This window comes from Silene latifolia, chromosome 10, assembly GCF_048544455.1.
Source record: "Silene latifolia isolate original U9 population chromosome 10, ASM4854445v1, whole genome shotgun sequence".
Classification (NCBI taxonomy): domain Eukaryota; kingdom Viridiplantae; phylum Streptophyta; class Magnoliopsida; order Caryophyllales; family Caryophyllaceae; genus Silene; species Silene latifolia.
Window position 1 is genome coordinate 152,929,109 of NC_133535.1, and position 21,677 is coordinate 152,950,785.

At 42.3% G+C, this 21,677-nt stretch overlaps 1 protein-coding gene across 1 annotated transcript; it reads left to right on the top strand.

Moving 5' to 3' along the window:
• The first annotated feature begins 535 nt into the window (after window positions 1–535).
• On the top strand, window positions 536–15,768 carry LOC141606421 (uncharacterized). Its single transcript, XM_074425537.1, has 2 exons — window positions 536–1,239; window positions 15,703–15,768. Exon 1 carries the CDS (start codon window positions 595–597, stop codon window positions 1,216–1,218), a length of 624 nt encoding a protein of 207 aa, XP_074281638.1. The 5' UTR covers window positions 536–594; the 3' UTR covers window positions 1,219–1,239; window positions 15,703–15,768.
• Window positions 15,769–21,677: the final 5,909 nt, after the last annotated feature.

Genomic DNA, 21,677 nt, shown 5'->3' on the forward strand with positions numbered 1-21,677 from the left:
AAAACCATCTATTCAACACTAACATCAACACCACCACCACCAACTCATTAACAACAACAATGTACAACACCAACTCAGTACTAATAATTAACTCTTACCTTTCAAATGAATACATCCACCCATATTTCACGGATCCACCTACTTTGGTTTAATATGAGTCATAAGTGTCTCGCCTAGTTAAAGGTCAACTTATACCCACCAAACCAAGTGGTGTTAGTCCAGTGGTAACTGGGTTAAACCTTGAAGCTTGCAGAAATGTAGGAGTTGAGAGGTCTCAGGTTCGACTACCAGTGGGGCGATGATCACTTGGCCACTGCAGCCCCCGAAGGGGGTGACTTACATGGTCCATGTGGTGGTGCGGGAATGCATGAGCCCGGGAGGGACTCAACCCCCTCGTCAAAAAAAAAAAAAAAAAAAAAAAAAAAAAAAAAAAACTTATACCCACCGATTTAACCGTGACAATAATAACTTTTCTAAACAAACTCCGTACAAAGGAGATGAACTATATATAGCTAGAGTAGTGGCATTAAACGTTCTACACAACATCCCTTACCTTCACAAATAAATCTCAATAATCTCTTAAAACATACAAAAATGTCACCAAAGAAAGCTTCTATGTCTTTTCTATTTTTCCTCGTCGTCTCTCTAACTTTATCATCCTCCTTTTCCTCGGCCGAGTACGACTCAGTCTATGACCTCCTGAAAGCTTATGGCTTACCTAAAGGGATCATCCCTAAGGGTGTAGCTAAAAATGACTTCACTTTCAACCCGACTTCAGGTAAAATTCAAATTAACTTGTCCTTCCTGAAAGGCAATACAGTTTGCAAGGTCACTAGAACACAAAATATACTAGGTATCATCCCTGTTTACAATAGAGTCGAGTTGAAAGCCACCATTTCAGCCACTGTAAAATACCGAAGCCTTGTCGACATCGAGGGTATCACTGCCACCATCAAAGTGGGGGTGGTAACTTTATTTTATGACGTCAAAATTATAAAACTCGAAGTTTCAAAAGATGGTAAAACACTTCGGTTTGTATCTTCGATTCCGTTTGTGCAAAGTCCGGACTTTCCCATTACTGATGAGTTCGACGTTCCTCAAACCTGTGAGACTGATCTAACCGTCTCGCAGATTAATATGATGCGTTTGTTTGGTGTGGGGATTGTGGAAAAGAAGAACCAAGATGATAATGCTGATAATTATCCTTTGTTCGTCTAGAAAAGAGCGTTACGTACTTACGTCGTCGTGCTTGATTTATATTACGTGCATGCATTGTTACGCAAATCACGTAATAATATTATCTACGTACGGACCTAACTAGCAACTACAATATGTTATTTCTATTTAAGCACTTGTGTGGCGCAGTAGCCAGTATGTGTGTGGGTACTTGCTTATGAGCAGCCTGTGTATCATGGAAGGTTATTATTCCGAAATAAATAAATCGTAATTGTGCCACTTCACAATCTTTTATGTAATGCATGTATTAAGCATTAATGAATTTCTTATCTATAAAATATTAAAAGGCTAAACTTTAGTAGTGATATACTACAGATTTTCATTCATCTCTTTACCTTTGATTTAATAAAGTTGAGACTGCGAATATATTCGGAAAATTTAGATATACGAGACAGATTTAGGGGGTGACTTCATCAATTACTCCGTATTAAATTATACTAGCTCCTTCTGTCCCGGTCATTTGTTGTCTTATTTCATGTTGGGCGACTCAGTCAATTATTGTCTTTTCTATTTTAGAATTGCATTTGATGAGTAATTTGAAATAATTTGATCATTTACCATCAATTTGGTCAACTTGTCATCTTATAATTGAGCCCCCTTCCCTTTTTTGGTCTTTATGTCAAAACAAAGGACAACCATTAACGAGGACGGAGGGAGTATATTATTAATGAGCCACCATCTTCTCTTTTGGACGGGAAAACACTATATAAATTGTTTTTCAAGATAAACATACCTATTAGAGTACGAATAAGTGACAGAGTAATGGAGAGAATTCAGACCGTAGAAGTACTATGAGTTTAGAGTGTTTGGGTCTTTATGTTATGCTAGTACGATGTACGCCTATCACACAAATGCCTATTCGTCTCCATAACATGCTCACAAACACAACTATTTTTAGCGATTAAAATCAGTCTCCAATAGACAAATTCAGTCGCCAATTTAGCGACCACCTTCCTCTTCAGTTGCCAAATTTTTTGGCGACTGATAATCAGTCGCCAATTGCAAATCAGTCTCTATTTTGACTAGGAGGCAAACCCTGGTTGAATATGTGCTTCGTTTTGGACTTTTGGCGACTGAAATCAGTCCCAAATAATAATGCATGACGGTCACCAATCAATTTGAGCTGCTATTTTAGGAGGAAAAAATGGTTTATTTCGAGCCATGCATATCACAATAAAACCTGCATAAAGCCATCTATTCAACACTAACATCATCAACACCTGCACCACCACCACTACTAACACCAACTCATTAACAATAACAAACGTACTGTTGAGAAATAATTCAAAGTGTCCTACTATTGTTTAGGAACATGTGCTTAATATTAGTTATGGTCATAGTATTGTTAGAGTAATCTTAAGAGTCATGAGTCTCTAATAATCATGGTTTAGTGGCCTATTAAGTGGATGGTTGTTCCTTAGTTTTAGCTAAGTAAGTTGTGGTCTATTTAGTATAAATAGATTTGTCTTTGTAGGTTTGATTTCATATCAATATAATATTTCAATTTCTCTATTTACTCTTATATGTGGTATTAGAAGACCAAGTTTTGATCCACAATCAAAAAAAAAAAAAACAAACCAAAGCATTCGCCACCACCATACCTTCCCGTTGACCAAAGAAAGTCAAAACAACAAATTAGACCCTGCAACTTTCCTCCTCCGTGAACGAAAACAACCAAAAACCCCAATTCAATTTAGAATTGCCAGACACTCAAAGTCCCAACAAATCATCCCAAATTAATTGACGAAAATGGCAGGAAACGGAGCCAATTCTTCAACCCAACCTTTAATTTCAGTTTTTAAAGGGGAAAAATATCATCTATGGAGTCTTAAAATGAAGACTATGTTCAGATCTCAAGAGTTATGGGACTTGGTGGAGAACGGTTATACCGAGCCGACTCTGGCACCGACCGCAAACGAGATGCAAAAGCGCTGTTCTTCCTCCAGTCTGCACTTGATGATGAGATTTTTCCACGCATTTCAGGGGCAACCACCTCTCATGAAGCATGGGAGATACTCAAGCAAGAGTATATGGGTGACGAGAGAGAGTCATTAAGGTACGTTTACAAACTCTTCGTCGTGACTTTGCAACCCTGACAATGGGGGATACAGAGTCTGTGCAATCTTATTTGTCGAAAGTGACTGAAATCGTCAGTCAAATGAGGTCATTTGGTGAAACTATGACTAGTGAGACAATTTTTAGTAAAGTCTTGCGTAGTTTAAATGATAAGTTTGATCGTATTGTCCCTGTGATAGAGGAATCAAAGGATTTGTCTAAATTTACCTTTGATGAATTAATGAGTTCTTTGTTAGCTCATGAAGAAAGGGGTCGTAAATCGGTTTCCAAAGTACAGGAAAAAGCTTTTTCAGTGCAGGATGAGTCTTCTTCTAAGGGGAAGGCTGACGGTGCAGGAAGGGGAAATGGTCGTCGCGGCCGAGGTCGTGGTGGCAGAGGACGCGGACGAGGGCGTTCCGGTAATAATCTGATACAGTGCAGATGCTGCAAAAAATATGGCCACAAGGAAGCCGATTGTTGGTTCAATCCAAAGAATGACCAGAAGGCAAATTTTGCTGAGAAAACCGATGAGGATGCCAAATTGTTCATGGCTCATTCTGCAATCTGTGACGCCACTGAAGGCACCTGGTTCATCGACAGTGGCTGCTCCAACCACATGTCCTGCTCAAAATCATTGTTCAAAGACCTTGATGAAACAATGAAAAGCGAGGTCCGACTTGGTGACAACAATCCGGTTCAAGTTGAAGGCAAAGGGACAGTAGCAATTAAAACCAAACAAGGTGATACAAAATTCATTTCTAATGTTAATTTTGTTCCTAGTTTAGCCTACAATTTGCTAAGTGTTGGCCAGCTGATGAGTAGTGGTTATTCGGTTGTGTTTGAGGATCAGTTATGCACTATTAGTGACAAAAAAACGGGTAAATATGTAGTTATTGTCTCCATGACTCAAAATAGAATGTTTCCCCTTGATGTGTCAAATGATGTCAGTAGTGCTTTAGTTGCTAAGGGTGATGATGAAACTAAGCTTTGGCACTTACATTTTGGACATCTTAATGTGAAAAGTTTAAAACTTTTGAGTCAAATTGTTGGATTACCGAAAATTGGCGAACATGGTTTCTGTGAAGGGTGTGTATACGGTAAACAATGCAGGCTGCCATTTCCAGTTGGAAAGGCTTGGAGGGCTTCAAATTTTCTTGACTTGGTTCATACGGATTTATGTGGGCCGATGCAAACTGAGTCTGTTGGAGGTAGTCGCTACTTTATGCTGCTCACTAATGATTATACTATAATGAGTTGGGTTTATTTCTTACAAGTTAAATCGGAAGCTTTTGGTTATTTTAAGAAATTTAAGCTCCTTGTTGAAAATCAAAGTGGCAGGAAAATAAAGGCTCTCCGAAGTGATCGTGGCGGTGAATTTTTGTCTAATGAATTCAATATTTTCCGTGATGAGTATGGTATACGCAGGGAACTCATAGCACCTTACACGCCCAAACAAAATGGTGTGGCGGAACGCAAGAATCGCATTGTGGTCGAAATGGCCAGAAGCATGCTAAAAGCTCAGGGGCTGCCAAACAAGTTCTGGGGTCAGGCCATAGCTATTGCTGTATACCTGTTAAATATTTCTCCAACCAGGGCAGTCATGAATCGCACACCGTTCGAAGCATAGAGGGGTAAGAAGCCTCAGGTAAGACACTTGAGAGTTTTTGGTTGTGTCGCTTATGCTTTAGTTCCTTCTACTTTACGCCGCAAACTCGATAGCAAAGCTGAAAAATATATTTTTGTTGGATATAGTAGTGAATCTAAAGCATATAAATTGTATAACCCGGTAAATGGCAAGGTGATTGTGAGCCAAGATGTTAGGTTTAATGAAGAAGAAAGATGGGTTTGGAGCGATGATGAGCAGCACCCAAAAGGAGCAGGTCTGGTGCCTAATGAACCAGACCCTGATATGGAGCATAATAGCAGTAGCTCTTCATCTTCTGATTCCACGCCACCTAACAGCCCTCAGAGCAGTGGTTCCAGCACTCCAATAACACCTTCATCAAGCTCATCGTCAGATTCTTCAAAGAAGTATCGATCCCTCAGTGATGTTTACAGAACCTGTAATTTTGCTCTCTCTGTTTCAAATCCTAACACTTATGATGAAGCCATCAAAAATGATGTGTGGCAGATTGATATGGAAGAAGAAATAAAATCCATAGAAAAGAATGAAACTTGGCAACTTGTGAATCAACCGAAAGACAAAAATCTTATCGGTCTGAAATGGGTTTTCCGAACAAAATATAATTCAGATGGGAGCATTCAAAAGCACAAGGCTCGGCTAGTCGCAAAAGGATATGCTCAGCAACAAGGGGTAGATTTTGATGAGACGTTCTCACCCGTGGCACGATTTGAAACGGTACGAGTTTTTCTTGCTATAGCCGCTCAATTACAATTGCCTGTGTTTCAGTTTGATGTTAAGTCTGCTTTTTAAAATGGAGACTTGGAAGATGAGGTATATGTCTCACAACCTCAAGTATTTGAGGTTGGCGGTAGTGAAGCGAAAGTGTACAGGTTAAAAAAAGCTTTGTACGGACTGAAACAAGCGCCCCGTGCTTGGTATAGCAAGATTGACTCTTTCTTTGTAACTAGCGGATTCAAGAGAAATGAAAATGAGCCCACTCTCTACATAAAGCGCGAAGGTAACAATGATTTTCTCCTGGTTTGCCTTTATGTTGATGATATGATTTATATGGGTTCAAGTGAGTCGTTAGTTGGAGCATTTAAGTCATCCATGAAGAGTCAGTTTGAGATGACTGATTTGGGAGCTTTAAAATATTTTCTGGGGCTTGAAATTAATCAAAGTGCAGATGGTATATTTCTATGTCAAGAGAAATATGCTACTGATATGTTGAAAAAATTCAACATGTCCAACTGTGAAGCTGCAACTACACCTATGAATGTCAATGAAAAGTTACAGCGTGAAGACGGAACTGGCCCTGCTGATGGGAAATTATACAGGAGCATTGTTGGAGGTTTGAACTACCTCACTCATACTAGACCGGATATTTCTTTTCCGGTTAGTGTGGTATCGCGGTATATGCATAAACCGACTAAGCAACATCTTGGGGCAGCGAAAAGAATTCTTCGTTATGTGGCTGGAAGTTTGAATGCAGGCATATGGTACACTAAAGTGTCAGACAGTAACTTCAAGTTAGTCGGGTACAGTGATAGGGATCATGCCGGTTCCTTAGATGATCGTAAAAGTACTTCGGGCAATGTCTTTAGTCTCGGTTCAGGCGCGATAACCTGAAGTTCTAAGAAGCAAGAAACAGTTGCACTGTTCTCATCTGAAGCAGAGTATGCTGCTATATCTTCAGCGTCTCGTCAAGCTCTATGGCTCCAAAAATTGCTTCTTGACTTTCATGTTGAAAGAAATGAAGCTACTGTGATTTATTGTGACAATTTTTCAGCGATTGCAATGGTAAAAAATCCCGCGTTCCATGGAAGAACAAAGCACATTGATGTCCAATGCCACTTTATACGTCAGCTAGTAAGTGACAAAAAAATTGAGCTGATATTTTGTGGCACAAATGAACAGGTAGCTGATGTTTTTACAAAGTCGCTTCCGCAAGCTAAGCACCAATTCTTCATATCTCAACACGGTATGACTGACTTTGAATCAAGGGGTCGTGTTGAGAAATAATTCAAAGTGTCCTACTATTGTTTAGGAACATGTGCTTATTGTTAGTTATGGTCATAGTATTGTTAGAGTAATCTTAGGAGTCATGAGTCAATAATTATGGTTTAGTGGCCTATTAAGTGGATGGTTGTTCCTTAGTTTTAGCTAAAGTAAGTTGTGGTCTATTTAGTATAAATAGATATGTCTTTGTAGGTTTGATTTCATATCAATATAATATTTCAATTTCTCTATTTACTCTTATACGTACAACACAAACTCAATAGTCAATACTCGTTAACTCTTACCTTTCAAAATACATCCAACCATATTGGACGGGTCCACCTACTTTGGTTTATTACGAGTCATAAGTGTCTTGCCCGTCTAGTTAGATGTCAACTTATACCCAGCGATTTAACCGAGACAATAACAACTTTTCTAAACCAACTCCGTACAAAGGAGAACAATATATAGAAGTATATTATAGTCTCTTAAAACATACTAATAGAGGATATTAAAGAATATCATATTAGCGAATATGATACGATATACTGAATTGAGTATTATTGATAAACTGATTACAATATATAGGAGACTATCTTGCGAAATAGTCCGAGAATATTCCTAAGTATAATATCCTAACTATAATAATAATAATTCCTCTAATACATACTACAAAAATGTCACCAAAGAAAGCCTCGATGTCTTTTCTATTTTTCCTCCTCGTTTCTCTAACTTTATCATCCTTAATAGGAATATTTATAATAGTTGGGCCTCAACCATCACCTTAAGGTTTTGGTTGAGGCCCAACTCTATCATGGTATCAGAGCCAGTGTGACCGAAGTATTAGTCAATATCTTGCTGATATTACGTTGATTGTATATACATGTTTAGAATATCTAGTCCTCATTATATGGATGTAAATAAGGCTAGAATATAGGCTTTTAGTTGTAACCATCTTATAAATATTGTATATGAGATATCACCCAATTCAAGGGTTTATACACTTTCATGGTATCAGGTTCCAATACTCGATCCTCTTGTGCCTCGTTTTGCCCCTGGCAAGCATCGCCGTTAACTCGTCTCGTCCTAGCCTCACGCTACAATGTTCGAAGGCGACACCTCGGCTCCCAAACCCTCTCTTTATCTCGTCTACACCGTCACCAATATTCAAAATAAGGTCCGCGTGCTAGACGGCGTTAAGGTACCCTACGCATCATGGGTGAATCTCTTCACTCTCCATGCTCGCGGATACAAGGTTTTAAACCACATTGACGACACGCCCGCCCCCGCTAAAACCGATCCACTATACGATGCCTAGTACGAAACCGACGCCCATGTATTGCAATGGATCTATGGCACCTTGTCGGATGAGTTGTTACCCCGCGTTCTTGAACCCGATTCCACCGCACAAGAAGCATGGAACCGTGTCAAAAACATCTTTCTCAACAACAAGGGGGCTAGGGCCGCAAGTCTTGAGAGTGAATTTAACAGTCTCAAGCTCGAAAAATTTCCGTCTTTCGACGCCTATTGCCAACGTTTACGTGAGCTTTCAGGCCAATTGAAAGATGTCGGAGCCGCCTTTATTACCGATCAACGCCTGGTTATTCAAATGGTTCGTGGATTGCCCAAGGAATACGATACTGTCGCAGCGTATATCAATCAAACGTTGCCAAATTTCGAAACTGCCCGAAGCATGATCGAACTTGAAAACCATCGTCAGTTAAGCCGTGAGGAGGCCACGGCACTGGTGGCTCCAGCTGTCCCCTCCACCGAGAACCGTGACGGGGATGATGTCCCTCCTACCTCTCGCACTTATAGACGCCACACTGGCGGCAAGCGCAGCAGTTCCAAGGTTGGTGGCTCACGCTACCAGTCGAAAAACTCGACCACCCCTGCCTCTGGTTCCCACGCCTCTTAGTGGGGCCCTCCACCAACGTGGCCTGGTCCCTGAACGCCCCCTCCCTGCCTGTACCCCACCTACCCCGGGTGGACAATCCCGTGGCAACCATGGCCTGTCCCTGGACCCAATTCGACCTCTAGGCATGGTCACAATCGCGGTGGTTCACGTCAGCCTGGTTCGTCTTATGGTCAGGCTCACATCACCACTGATGATGGGCAGCCACCACAGCCAACAGACTTAGCCCAAGCCTTTGCAGCACTTTAGCTGCAGCCTTATTCTCCGAGCCCATTTTACATGGATACTGGCGCCTCATCGCACTTAAGTGCGGACGCAGGTATGTTCCCTTCTCCGCTCAATTCTAGTACGATAAACTCTATATATGTCGGTAATGGTGCGCGAATTCCCGTTCACGGGTCTGGTAACACGACCATAGAAAACCCGAATAGGACCCTTCACCTTCACAATGTTCTATACACGCCCCATATAATCAAAAACCTTATCTCCGTTCGACAATTTACTAAAGACAATAGTGTTTCTGTCGAATTTGATCAATGTGGTTTTTCTGTGAAGGATTTAGCGAATGGGAATCTGATTCTGAGGAGTAATAGTGATGGCGATTTATACCCAGTGTCAGCCAAGTCTACCACGAAGCCCTCCACGTCCAACCCGCACCTTCTTGTTTTATCGTCTGATGTCTGGCATTCCCGTCTTGGTCATCCGGGTGCCAATATTTTGAATTTTCTTAAATCCAAGTCTAGCATTGATTGTAGTAGCTCGTCAAATTCTTCATTGTGTCACTCGTGTCAAATAAGTAAGCATAAATGTTTGCCCTTTCATGACTCGTCTTCTACTACACTTGCTCCCTTTGACATTGTTCATACTTCATAGTGATTTATGGACTTCGCCCATTACTAGCAAAGCAGGTTACAAATACTACTTAATTCTCATTGATAATTTCACACAATTTGTATGGGTGTACCCATTAAAATTTAAATCCGAAACATTCTCTAAATTTCTTAATTTTCGTAACTATGTCACAACACAATTTCATTGATCAATCAAAGCTTTCCAATGTGACTTAGGCCGTGAATTTTGACAATAATGAGTTTCGCGATTTTGCAAATAAAAACGGTCTCTCTTTTTTATTCTCTTGTCCACAAACCTCCTCCCAAAATGGTAAGGCCGAGCGAATGATACGTCGTATCAACGAAATTATTCTTGCCTTACTTCACCACTCCTCCACGCCACTTGAGTTTTGGGTCGATGCATTGCACACAGCTGTTCATCCACACAATATTTTGCCCACCAAAATCCTTCATTTTCGCTCCCCTATTTCCGCTCTATTCCACAAAAATCCATCTTATTCCCACCTTCGTGTTTTTGGGTGTGTGTGCTATCATAACCTCTCTTCTAAGCGTCCACACAAACTCGCACCACACTCCACCAAGTGTGTTTTTATCGGCTACCCACAAGAATTTTGTGGCTATAAATGTTTCGATCTTGCTAGTGGTAAGCTTATCATATCGCGTCATGTTACCTTCGACGAAACTGTTTTCCCATTCGCTCAGTCCTCATCGACTAACCCGGGTTCCTATACCTACCTCGACACCTCCAACAACACCCTATCACATGCCCTCTTCGATGCCTTCACACAACCTGCCCCTACCACTAACCCAAACCCACCAGGTTCCCCTCGTACCCCTGCCAGTCCCATACCCCCCAACACACCTGCCTCGACCTCCCCTCCACCTAACCCGCCACTCACTACTCCCCCAGCTACCACCCCACCAGCTAACCCTACACCGTCCCCACCTCCCCCTCCACCACCACCTCCGCCAAACCGAGACCACTCCATGCGTACCCGTGCTATGCACGACATCTTTAAACCCCGTGTTCCCACTTCCCTAGCTTCCACTTCAACACCCGCACTTTCACCTATACCCAAGTCACCCAAACTCGCCCTCAAAGACCCGAATTGGCGTGCCGCCATGACTGATGAGTATCGTGCTTTAATTGATAATCAAACATGGGAATTGGTACCGCGTCCTCACAATGCACCAGTTATTCGGTGCCTTTGGTTATTTCGTCACAAATTTAAATATGACGGTTCTTTACAGGACTACAAGGCTCGCCTTGTGGTTAATGGCAAATGTCAGCAGGTTGGTATTGACTGCGATGAAACTTTTAGTCCGGTTGTGAAACCCACTACTATCCGTACTGTGCTAAGTCTCGCTACCTCGCGCTCCTGGCCAATCCATCAATTAGATGTCAAAAACGCATTTTTACATGGTGATCTTGTCACTACTACAAATGAGCACTTGGGCCACGGCTAAATTCGTGGCGCAACTGCTAAATTTCCGTGGCTAAATCATTTTGCCACGGGAATACCTTCCGTGGCGCAAGTGGCCGTGGCAAAGAGATAGCCACGGGAAAAACATGAACGTGGCTATTATTGAATTTTTGGCCACGGACTATCTCGTGGCTAATAACTCCCGTGGCCAAAGAAATTTCCCGTGGCGAAAAAATAATTCCCCTGGCAAACAATATATATGAAAATTAAATAAATAAATCGTAAAATAATTTATTTATTTTTCACAATGGGTATTTTATGATATACGGAACCGTGACAATCTAGGTAATTTTTTCGCTAGTTAACTTGATTCATTTGACTGTTATTTCGTTTCATGAGTCATGCATTTGTGAGCATCAGAGAGGCTTCCCAGGAGGTCACCCATCCCAACACTACTCTCACCTGAGCACGCTTAACCGTAGAGTTCTTTTGATGTGCCACCGAAATTGAATGTTACCTTGTTGATATAATTAGCACTTTGAATCCTTTTAAGCTTATTTTTTTATTTCAAATCTTACCTTTAGTACTATTTAATTACATAAATTTTACGTGTTTTACAAATTTTTGCGGGAAAAACATTATTTGACCGAAACAACTAAATTTTCGACATTAACCTCTTGATTAATGATTTTGACATCATTTTTTTTTTTTGCCGAAGTCAGTAAATCATTTTCTCCCAAAAGTAAAATTAATTGTGTTTTCCTAACATTTTTTTATTTATTTTGTTGATCGACATACTTATTTTCATTTCTCATGTACTCAATTTTTCGTATAATTTTCTACGCAAATTATATTGTATAACCGTCGTACCTGCGATATGAAAAATGAGACCATTTTTTGGTATAATAATGACCGCTTTTTATAACTAAACGTCTTTTTTCCCCAAAGTGATCACTATTAACCAAAAAGTAGTCACTTTTCCCAAAAAACACAAAAAAGACTATTGTACAAAAGAATCGCTTATTTTCCTAAACTGATTTCTCTTTGTTATGATTTATCGTTTCTTTTCTCAAATTTTCACATTATTTGCACATGTAACTTTATATTATTATAATTTATATATTTTTCCGTGTGATGCGCTCATTTTCAGTGAAAAAAAATTTCCAAATTTTTTTTCTCAACAACTTAAATTTTACGTAAATTTTTCATGGTACCCTCGAATTTTGATAGATTACATATGGTACCCTTTTTTAATGTTTTTATATATGGTACCCCTGTATTTACGTTTGTCAGTCCCAAAATACCCTTTGACAAACTTCCGTCATAACGCCGCTACTCATATGCCTTGTGACGCATTTTTTTGTTATCTAATACACTATCAATTCATCATCAAATAATACCTAAATCATTATTTTATCTAATAAACTAACATTTAGTACCTAAATAATATAACAATAACAACATAACATACTCAATTACTCATCAAATTACTTATAGGAGTAACGACGTTATGACGGAATTTCCCCAAAGAGTATTCTGGGAATGAAAAAGATAAACATAAGGGCAACATATGTAGAAACTTAAAATAAGGGGTACCATGTGTAATCTGGCAAAGTTCGAGGGTACCATGTGAAATTTCCGTAAATTTTATATCAAATTCAAATTTTTCTATAAATATCATACAAATAAAGTTGGAAATTAAATTTTAAATGAAATAGTTTAACAATATATTAATTTTAGATTTGTCAAAGATAGATGGTAAATAACTTTTTTATTCAATTTGATATGCTATATCTTTAAATGTGATACGATCATTTAAGATTGTTATTCAAGATTATAAAGTTTAATTTAAATAAGTAAAAGAAATTCACGACTTTAATAAACAGAGTTATATATTAAAACAAAATTTTTAAATTATCAATATTTTCAAAAACCTACAAAACATAAATGTGATTTGTAAAAAAATAAAAAAATTAGACGATAAACTTTTCTTAGCTTGCATATAGGTTTATAAAATTTTAAAATTTCTTATTAAAGTAAATAAAACAATAAAAAAATTAATTAAATTAATCAAAGTGTTTCTGAAATTTTATATTCAAATATATTTTCATAATATTATATTTGATTAAATTTCATTCAGATTTAAGTTGGAAAAGATACTCGCCACGGGTGTTTGTTTGTTCGTGGCTAAAAAATTATTTGCCATGGAACAATTTGTGACTAAATAAAATTTTGCCACGGGAGTGACATAGCCTGTGGCTAAAATGATTATTTGCCACGGGTGTAGCCTAATTCGTGGCGAAAGTGACTTTTTGCCACGGGAAAAGTTATCCCGTGGCATAAATTTTTTTCCAAAATAATGAATAAGTTTTTCCCGTGGCTAAGCAAATTTTAGCCACGAATTATGAATTCCCGTGGCATAATTCGTGGCGCAAGTGATGATTTGTTGTAGTGTGTGGAAACTGTTTATATGCATCAACCGCCAGGTTTTGTTGACCCCTCATCTCCTCAACATGTATGTCGCCTTCGAAAGTCCTTTTACGGGTTAAAGCAGGCCCCTCGGGCCTGGTATCATTGATTCGCGACTTTTATTCAGTCTCGGGGATTTCGCAGTAGCGCCTGTGATCAATAATCATTGTTTATCTATCGTGATGGTGCTAATTTGGCTTACTTGCTCTTATATGTTGACGATATAATTTTGACGGCCTCAAATGCTTCTTTTCTTCGCCAAATAATCCGGGCTCTATCAAATGAATTTGCCATGACTGACCTTGGGAAGCTCAATCACTTTCTTGGGATACAGGTCCATCGACAAAGCACGAGCCTCTTCCTTTCGCAAACCCAATATGCTTGTGATATCCTACACCGTGCCTCTATGAGCTCCTGTAATCCCGTGAGTACTCCTGTTGAACCCGGCGCAAAATTGTCCTCCACAGCCGGTCCTCTTGTCCCAGACCCGACTCTTTATCGAAGCCTCGCATGTGCACTTCAATATCTTACTATTACTAGGCCCGACATTACTTATGCTGTTCAACAGGTATGTCTTTTTATGCACGCCCCCCGTGAGCCACACTTTCAGTTCCTCAAGCGAATTTTGCGATATATTAAGGGAACTCTTGACCATGGCTTGACCATTTCTAAGTCCCCCTACGATACATTAACTGCCTATTCCGATGCCGATTGGGCGGGCTGTCCTGACTCACGACGATCGACTTCCGGCTACTGTGTTTTTCTTGGTGATAATTTAGTGTCTTGGTCTTCTAAGCGCCAACCCATTATATCAAAGTCTAGTGCGGAAGTCGAGTATAGGGGTGTGGCCAATACGGTTGCCGAGACATACTGGCTACGTAATTTGCTTCTCGAAATCCATGTCCCTATTTCACGAGCTAGCCTTGTCTATTGTGACAATATTTCCGCGGTTTATCTTTCCGGCAATCCCTTTCAACATCAGCGAACTAAACATATTGAGATTGACATTCATTTTGTTCGCGAAAAGGTCCATCTCGGTACTGTCAAGGTCCTCCACGTCCCTGCCAAATACCAATACGCGAACATCTTCACTAAAGGCCTTCCCAAGCATTTATTTACACGTTTTCGGTCCAGTCTTAGCGTCTGCTCCGCTCCCGCTTCGACTGCGGGGGTGTATTAGTCAATATCTTGTTGATATTACGTTGATTGTATATACATGTTTAGAATATCTAGTCCTCATTATATGGATGTAAATAAGGCTAGAATATAGGCTTTTAGTTGTAACCATCCTATAAATATTGTATATGAGATATCACCCAATTCAAGGGTTTATACACTTTCACGAAGATCACGGGTTCAAATCCTGGCAACCTCAAAACTCCTCAAAAACTCGAAGTGGAAACCCAGCACACGGTACGGGGGAGCCGGTGCACAACTAACCACTCTTCAAGCCCGACGGGCATTTGAGTGAGGAAGCGTAATAGGAATATTTATAATAGTTGGAGCTCAACCATCACCTTAATGTTTTGTTTGAGTTGGTTCATCTATCAATCCTCCTTTTCCTCGGCCGAGTACAACTCGGTCTATGACCTCCTAAAGGCTTATGGCCTACCTAAAGGGATCATCCCTAAGGGTGTAGATAAAAATGACTTCACTTTCAACTCGACTTCAGGTAAACTTCAAATTAACTTGTCCTTTCTGAAAGGCAATACCGTTTGCAAGGTCACTAGAACACAAGATATACTAGGTTTCTCTATTTACAATAGAGTTGAGTTGCAAGCCACCATTTCTGCCACTGTACAATACCAACGCCTTGTCGATATCAAGGGTATCACCGCCACCATCAAATTGGGGGCGGTAACTCTAATGCCTGACCTCAACATTGTCAAAATCGAAGTTTCAAAAGATGGTAAAAGACTTCGCTTCGTATCTTCGATTCCATTTGTGCAAAGTCCGGAATTTTCCATCACCGGTAAGGCGGTAAGTTCGACGTTCCTCCACCCTGTGAGGCTGATCTATCCGTCTCACCGATAAATATGATGCGTTTATTTGGTGCGGGCGTTGTGAAGAATGAGAACCAAGATGATAATGTTGATAATTTTCATTTGTTCTTCTACGAAAGAGCGTTAGGTCGTCGTGCTTGATTTATATTACGTGCATGCATGGCTACATGCAGTCACGTAATAATATTATCTACGTACTACCTAGTAACTACAATATGTTATTTCTATCTAAAGCACTTCTGTGGCTCAGTATGTGTATGACTTAAGAGTACTTGCTTATGAGCAGCCTGTGTATCATGAAAGGTTATTATTCTGAAATAAATAAGTCGTAATTGTGCCACTTTACAATTCGTTAGTCAAATATATTTGTTCCGGGTGTAATTCCAGAGCAGTTATTTGTTACCACCCGTGCTTGTAGAATGACGTCTTTGGTTGGCTTCTCCTTTCGGTCTCCTGAAACAGTGAACAAACTGAGGGCTCGGCTTTGGACCGAGCGAACTCACTCCGACGCTCAAGTCAGTAAACTCAGGAGATAAGTTGTTGTTACTTGGCGAAGTATATATTGTAGAGAGATAAAGAAGATATTACCAGATGAATAGTGATTCTTAGGTTAAATTGTGGATCCTCTCCTCAATGAGAGATGAGGAGTATTTATAGACTTTCACCTTTTGTCACGTAGTAGCCAAGTGGCCAAGTGGCTAGCAGGTGGAAAGACTGAGCTACCCTCGGCCGATGGACCCATGGCAGGCCGGCGGGCACTGTTGACTCGCCGCCGAGGGGTCTTGGATATGAGTTCGCGGATATGTGCCCCGGCTGGCTAGTTGTCCTGGCCGATGCACAAGAGACAGGCCGGCAGGCTGCGTCGGTTAGGCTGCCTAAGTCGTTGACTTGCTCGTGGATATCTTTGACCTTGCTCAATGTGTTGACTCGGTCAGCGGGTGCAGAATATGCCCCATCAATTTGCCCCCAGCGTAGTCTATGCCGTGGTATGGGCTCCGATGTATGTTGAGCGTATATTCTGCGTAAGACAAAATTTTTTGCCTCGGCTTCTTCTACCTCGGCTTGGTTCTGCTTAGGCCGTACCATATCCCCCCTCCACATGGATGTGTAAAGGGCATCCGATGTGGAAAAAGAAAGTGACGCTAGCCGAGACCAGGGTTAAGAGTGCCGGTTGTTTTTTATTGCCCCCGGCCGGTGCTACCTAGCTTGGTTGATCATGTGGCCGGCGGAGAACAGACGCTTAGGAATTTGTTGAGGAAGATGAATAGGCAGAGAGATATGAAGGGGCGTGTTGAAGACGCTTGGTCACTGTTGCATTGATTGACGTTCAACTGTTGCAACGATTGACATTCCGTGGTTGCATGTCTGACACGTGTCTGTTCGCTGATTGGCTGACGTTTTATGGGCTGTGCCCTGATTGGTCCTTCTTCATGGGCTTTCCCCTATAAATAGGGCAGTTAGTCCCTGAAATTGGCCACCAATTTCATTCTCTCTAAAATTTTCTTCTTTCTAGCCCTTTTTGACGAAACTTCTCTCTAACTTTCAGAATCGTTACCCCGGCGTAGCACTTTTCTTCAAGGTAAACAAAATTTTTTTTTTAACTTTTTCATTGTTAAGTTTTCGTTGTGAATCATGTCTTCTGCTGATGCCGGTCCTAGTAACCGTGCGCCGGGGGGTTCCCCGTCGCGTCTTGATGAAGAGGAGGCACTGGCCGCCGTCCCGCTAAGGTCCGGGGGTCCTAGGTCTCCTTCTCCCGAAGTTGACCCGAAAGCTTTGGAGGATTGGGAGGATGACGCCGAAACTGATGAGGACTTTGATGATGTCGGCGAGGATGTTGGAAGGACTCGTCCTAATGAGGAGAGGCAGTTCATCATGGATCATGGCGACGCCTGTAAGGTCGGCCCTGACCGTGCCTGGACCCACAAATTCGCCAGTTGTTCCGGCGAAACACTCTTCGAAGGCCATTTCTACTTCGGCAGGGGATACAAAATTGTTGTCCCTGAGGAGGGTCAGGTCGTCTGTTGCCCTCCACCGGGTTGCATCGGCGTATACATCCGGCACTTGGAGTACGGGCTCCGGTTTCCGCTGAACGAATATGTTATGGCCATCATTAGAGCCATGAACGTCGCCGTGGCCCAACTGCACCCCTTGGCTATTAGGACCATAGTCGGCTTTGTCTGACTCTGTCTCTTCAAGGGGGAGGTCCCAACGGTTAATTTATATCGTCGGCTTCACCACCTTCGGCCGTCATTTCCTGGTCGCGTTGGAGGGTACAGCGTGCAAATGGAGCCGGGTTACGTCTCCGTTGATAAGCTTACTTCCTGCAAAGACTGGAAAGATCGGTGGGTGTACGTTGAGGTGCCGAATGACTATCCACGCCCGGTCCTTTCAAAGACTAAGTTAATTTGCGGTGCGAGACTAAGGCGGAGCATGACAAATGGGTCACCCGAATAAGCTTAAGATGGACGCCACAAGGTCCCTCTTAATGCGGATGAGAGGTCAAGCGATGAGACTTTTTGAGGCGGACAATAGTGGGGTGCCGAAAGATGGATTCCCCAACGAAGATCATTCTTCGGATGAGCCGCTTTCTGCATGTCGGCCTCATACCGGCCCTAGCACAGGGTGAGTGGGGTCGGTGTGAGGCCCATCTCTGCTCTCAATGTTTCTGTTTTTTTGAATTTTGATTTAGTTCTTCTACTTAACTCTTGCTGTGTTTCCTTTGTACCCACTTTGGACCTCGACTGCCGAGGATATCTTCCGAGAATGGGGCTGCACAAGGATAAGACCGTTGCTGATTTGCACCCTAAGGCTCTGGCCCGTGATCGCAGGACGTCGCCGAATGATCTCATGGATCAGCAGCTGAAAGGCCTGAATGTGGAGGCGGCCCAGGCGAAGGTTGCTAGTAACATGCCGCGCCGAACGCGGAAAACAAAGTCTTTGGCGGCGACGGCGTCGACATCAGTTCCACCTCCCATCCCTTCAGTCCAGAAGGAGACGGTGGTGATCGTTGATATCACCAATGGGGGGGACTCCGATGCGGAGGGATCTCCCCTTGTCCTTAAGAGGAAAAAGTCTACCCCTGCTGCTGCTGCTGCTACCGAGGGTGGCAAGGAAATGGGTCCTCCGACCAAGAAGTCCAAGCATGGTACTGATCTATCCTATGGCTCAGACTTAGCCGGTTCATTGGGCGTTCCTGATGACAGGCTCTCTGGTTTGTCCATGAATGTTGACATGGATGATTTGATTGAATTTTTTGTAGATCAACCGCTGCCGTCCACCGGACACAACGTTGAACGGCGTGCTGAGAAGAAGACTTTGCGGGCGAGTGGCCAAGATACCACCGTTGTCACCTCCTTCTCGAAGCCTACCCCCTCCGCATTAAGTCGGGGCCTAAGCTGACCAGTCACCGGCGAAGTGGACTGATACGGCCGGTGCTCTTATTCTGGAGCAAGAGAAGGTCATTGCTGAAGCTGCCCCACAGCTTGAGCGGCTCAGGCTCGAACTCGACGCTGCGAACAAAGAAGCCGAGAGGGCCAAGGTTGAGGCAGAGGAGGCAGTCCGTGCTGAGAGAAAACTCAGGGAGGACGCTGAAAAGGAGGTCCTTGCTGAGAGAGCCAAGGTCGAGGCTGCGGCGGCTGAAGTTGCTAAGCTGCTGGAGGGGCGTGACCTCGTTCAGAAGCACGCCGACCTTTACCGTACGCAGAGGGACGAATGGAGGGGCATGTTTCAGGCCCAGGGGAAGGTGGTTCGGAACAAGGATGCTATCATCAACCAAAGGGAGGAGGACATTGAGACGCTCCAAACCGTTATCCTCCCTAACATGTGCGTCCAATACCGGGACCTGGCCGAAGAAGCTGCCAGGGAAGTGATTGGGGAGCTCTTCCCTCTTGATGGTTCCTTTCCGTGGGACAAATTTGACGAGCTGTTTGATGACAAGCTTGAAGCTAAGGAGAAAGCCGCGGAGGAGAAGGCCAAGGAGGAGGTACGGGTGAAGAAGGAGGAAGAGGTGGCTGCGGAGAAGGCAGCCCTTGCTGAAAAGGCCAAGGCGGCCAAAGAGGAAGCGGGGAGGATGAGGGCAGCTGATACTGCTGAGGCTGAGGCTGCCAAGAAAGCTGAGGCTGAGGCTGCTGAGAAAGCCGAGACTGCGAAGACAGCTTCTGAGTCGCCCAATAAGGACGACGCTGCTAACGCTGTTGATGACAAGCAGCAACAGGCGTAGGGAGACGGGCGGTCGTCACCAGGCTCACTGTAACACCCCCATACTCCAAGTGCCTTACCAGGACCACTCAGGTATGAAGACGTTACCATCTCGGTTACCCGAGGCAATGATAATCAAACAACAATAAAGAAACAATGTTTATTATAAATAATTTAGTGAATAGATACAATCCTCAAAACCAAACCAAAAGTACGATACATGATTTCAAACTGACTGTCTAACTGAAATGTAAATAAACTAAAGGCTACAAATGAAGACTCCTATCATCATGTCGTGGCATCCCGGCTATCCCAAGACTCATCTCAATACCGCTCAATATCTGCTCACCATCCCCGAATGGATCACCGCAGTTTACAAAACAACACCGGGTCGATACTAATCACACAATCAACATGTATAACAATAATAAGATAAACATACAAACTTAACCACACACACACACACACACACACACCAAACCAATTCCCATCATCTCAATCCCGACCGTCCACTTTGGACCCAAACCACCCCATGGGGGACCGCACCGTACCCACCAAATCCCCGCTCCACATAGTGAGCGATAACTCGTCCATTAATGTGCACATCCCCTTTCGTGGCGGGTTCCACGAAGGGCGAAACTAGGGCGTGAAGTCACTCCCGCAAGTGACCCCACTCACCGAGAACGCATCTCGAGAACCATCAACAAGAATCACAACCACAAACACAAAGACAATCATTATATCAAACAACCAAATACAGCACATCACCAATATCCCATTATGGGACTAATACTGAGTAGGAAATCCTACCTGGAAAGCACAACAGTCAGACGGTATCAACAGCTGTATCAAAACCTCTTCTTTACAAATCCTTCTCCTATCACATAATCACATAATCACAATCTAACCTTAACAAATCATAAAAACCCCCAATCCCAAAATTAGGGTTTAACGAAACTTGACGAAATACTATAAAATTGGTATGCAGATCTTACCCTCGACGCAAGGATCACAAAGGTATAAAGAACGATGGAACCCGACCTCTCAAGCTCCGGGATTTGTCAACAATGCGATTAGGATTAAGAACGTACTTGCCTTCTCTCTTAAACAGTAAATTAGGTTTTGCAAAAGTGATTTAGAAACAATGACGGAAGGTTATATATCTTAATCGCATAATTAAAAAAACCCGAGAAAAACTCCCCGTAAACCGGCTACTCGATCGAGTACCCAAGGCTACTCGATCGAGTACCCCCTTACTCGATCGAGTATCCTAGTTACTCGATCGAGTACCCAACAAGTCAGAAACTATTTTATTTCGTAAAACTCCCTTACTCGACAGAGTAAGGCCTACTCGATAGAGTACCCCAAGACTCATAAATACGGAGTATTACAGTCTTCCCTCCTTAAAAAGAACTTCGTCCCCGAAGTTCAACCCATACATAAAAACAAACATACTAACTCGATCAAGACACAACAACGTGACTAAGAACTCAAAACAAAACTCCAACCCAAACATGAACTCGTAACACCAACTCCACTAACTATTCCTACCTCCACAACATGGCTCACGATATCGTATCAACTCCATTATATCTCTCTCAACACTAACTCCATACCCTACCAAAATACTCATAACATCAAACGGAATGTTACATTCTACCACCCTTAAAAGGAACTTCGTCCTCGAAGTTTACTCACACTCATAAACATCCTCATCCAACTGCCAAGACTATCGAACTCATAACCATCATCATCCAACTGTCAACACTATCCAAATATTCTCACACTCCTAAACATCGAACTACTACCAGTACGGTCATGACCTTTAACAAAATTAACCACAACACGAATCAACCTTTTATTTGACATCAAGACTCAAACTTCCAAATATATTACCATATGCAC

Coding starts and splice junctions, on each gene's coding strand:
- LOC141606421 (XM_074425537.1), top strand. CDS start 595: ATGTCACCAAAGAAAGCTTCTATGTCTTTTCTATTTTTCCTCGTCGTC.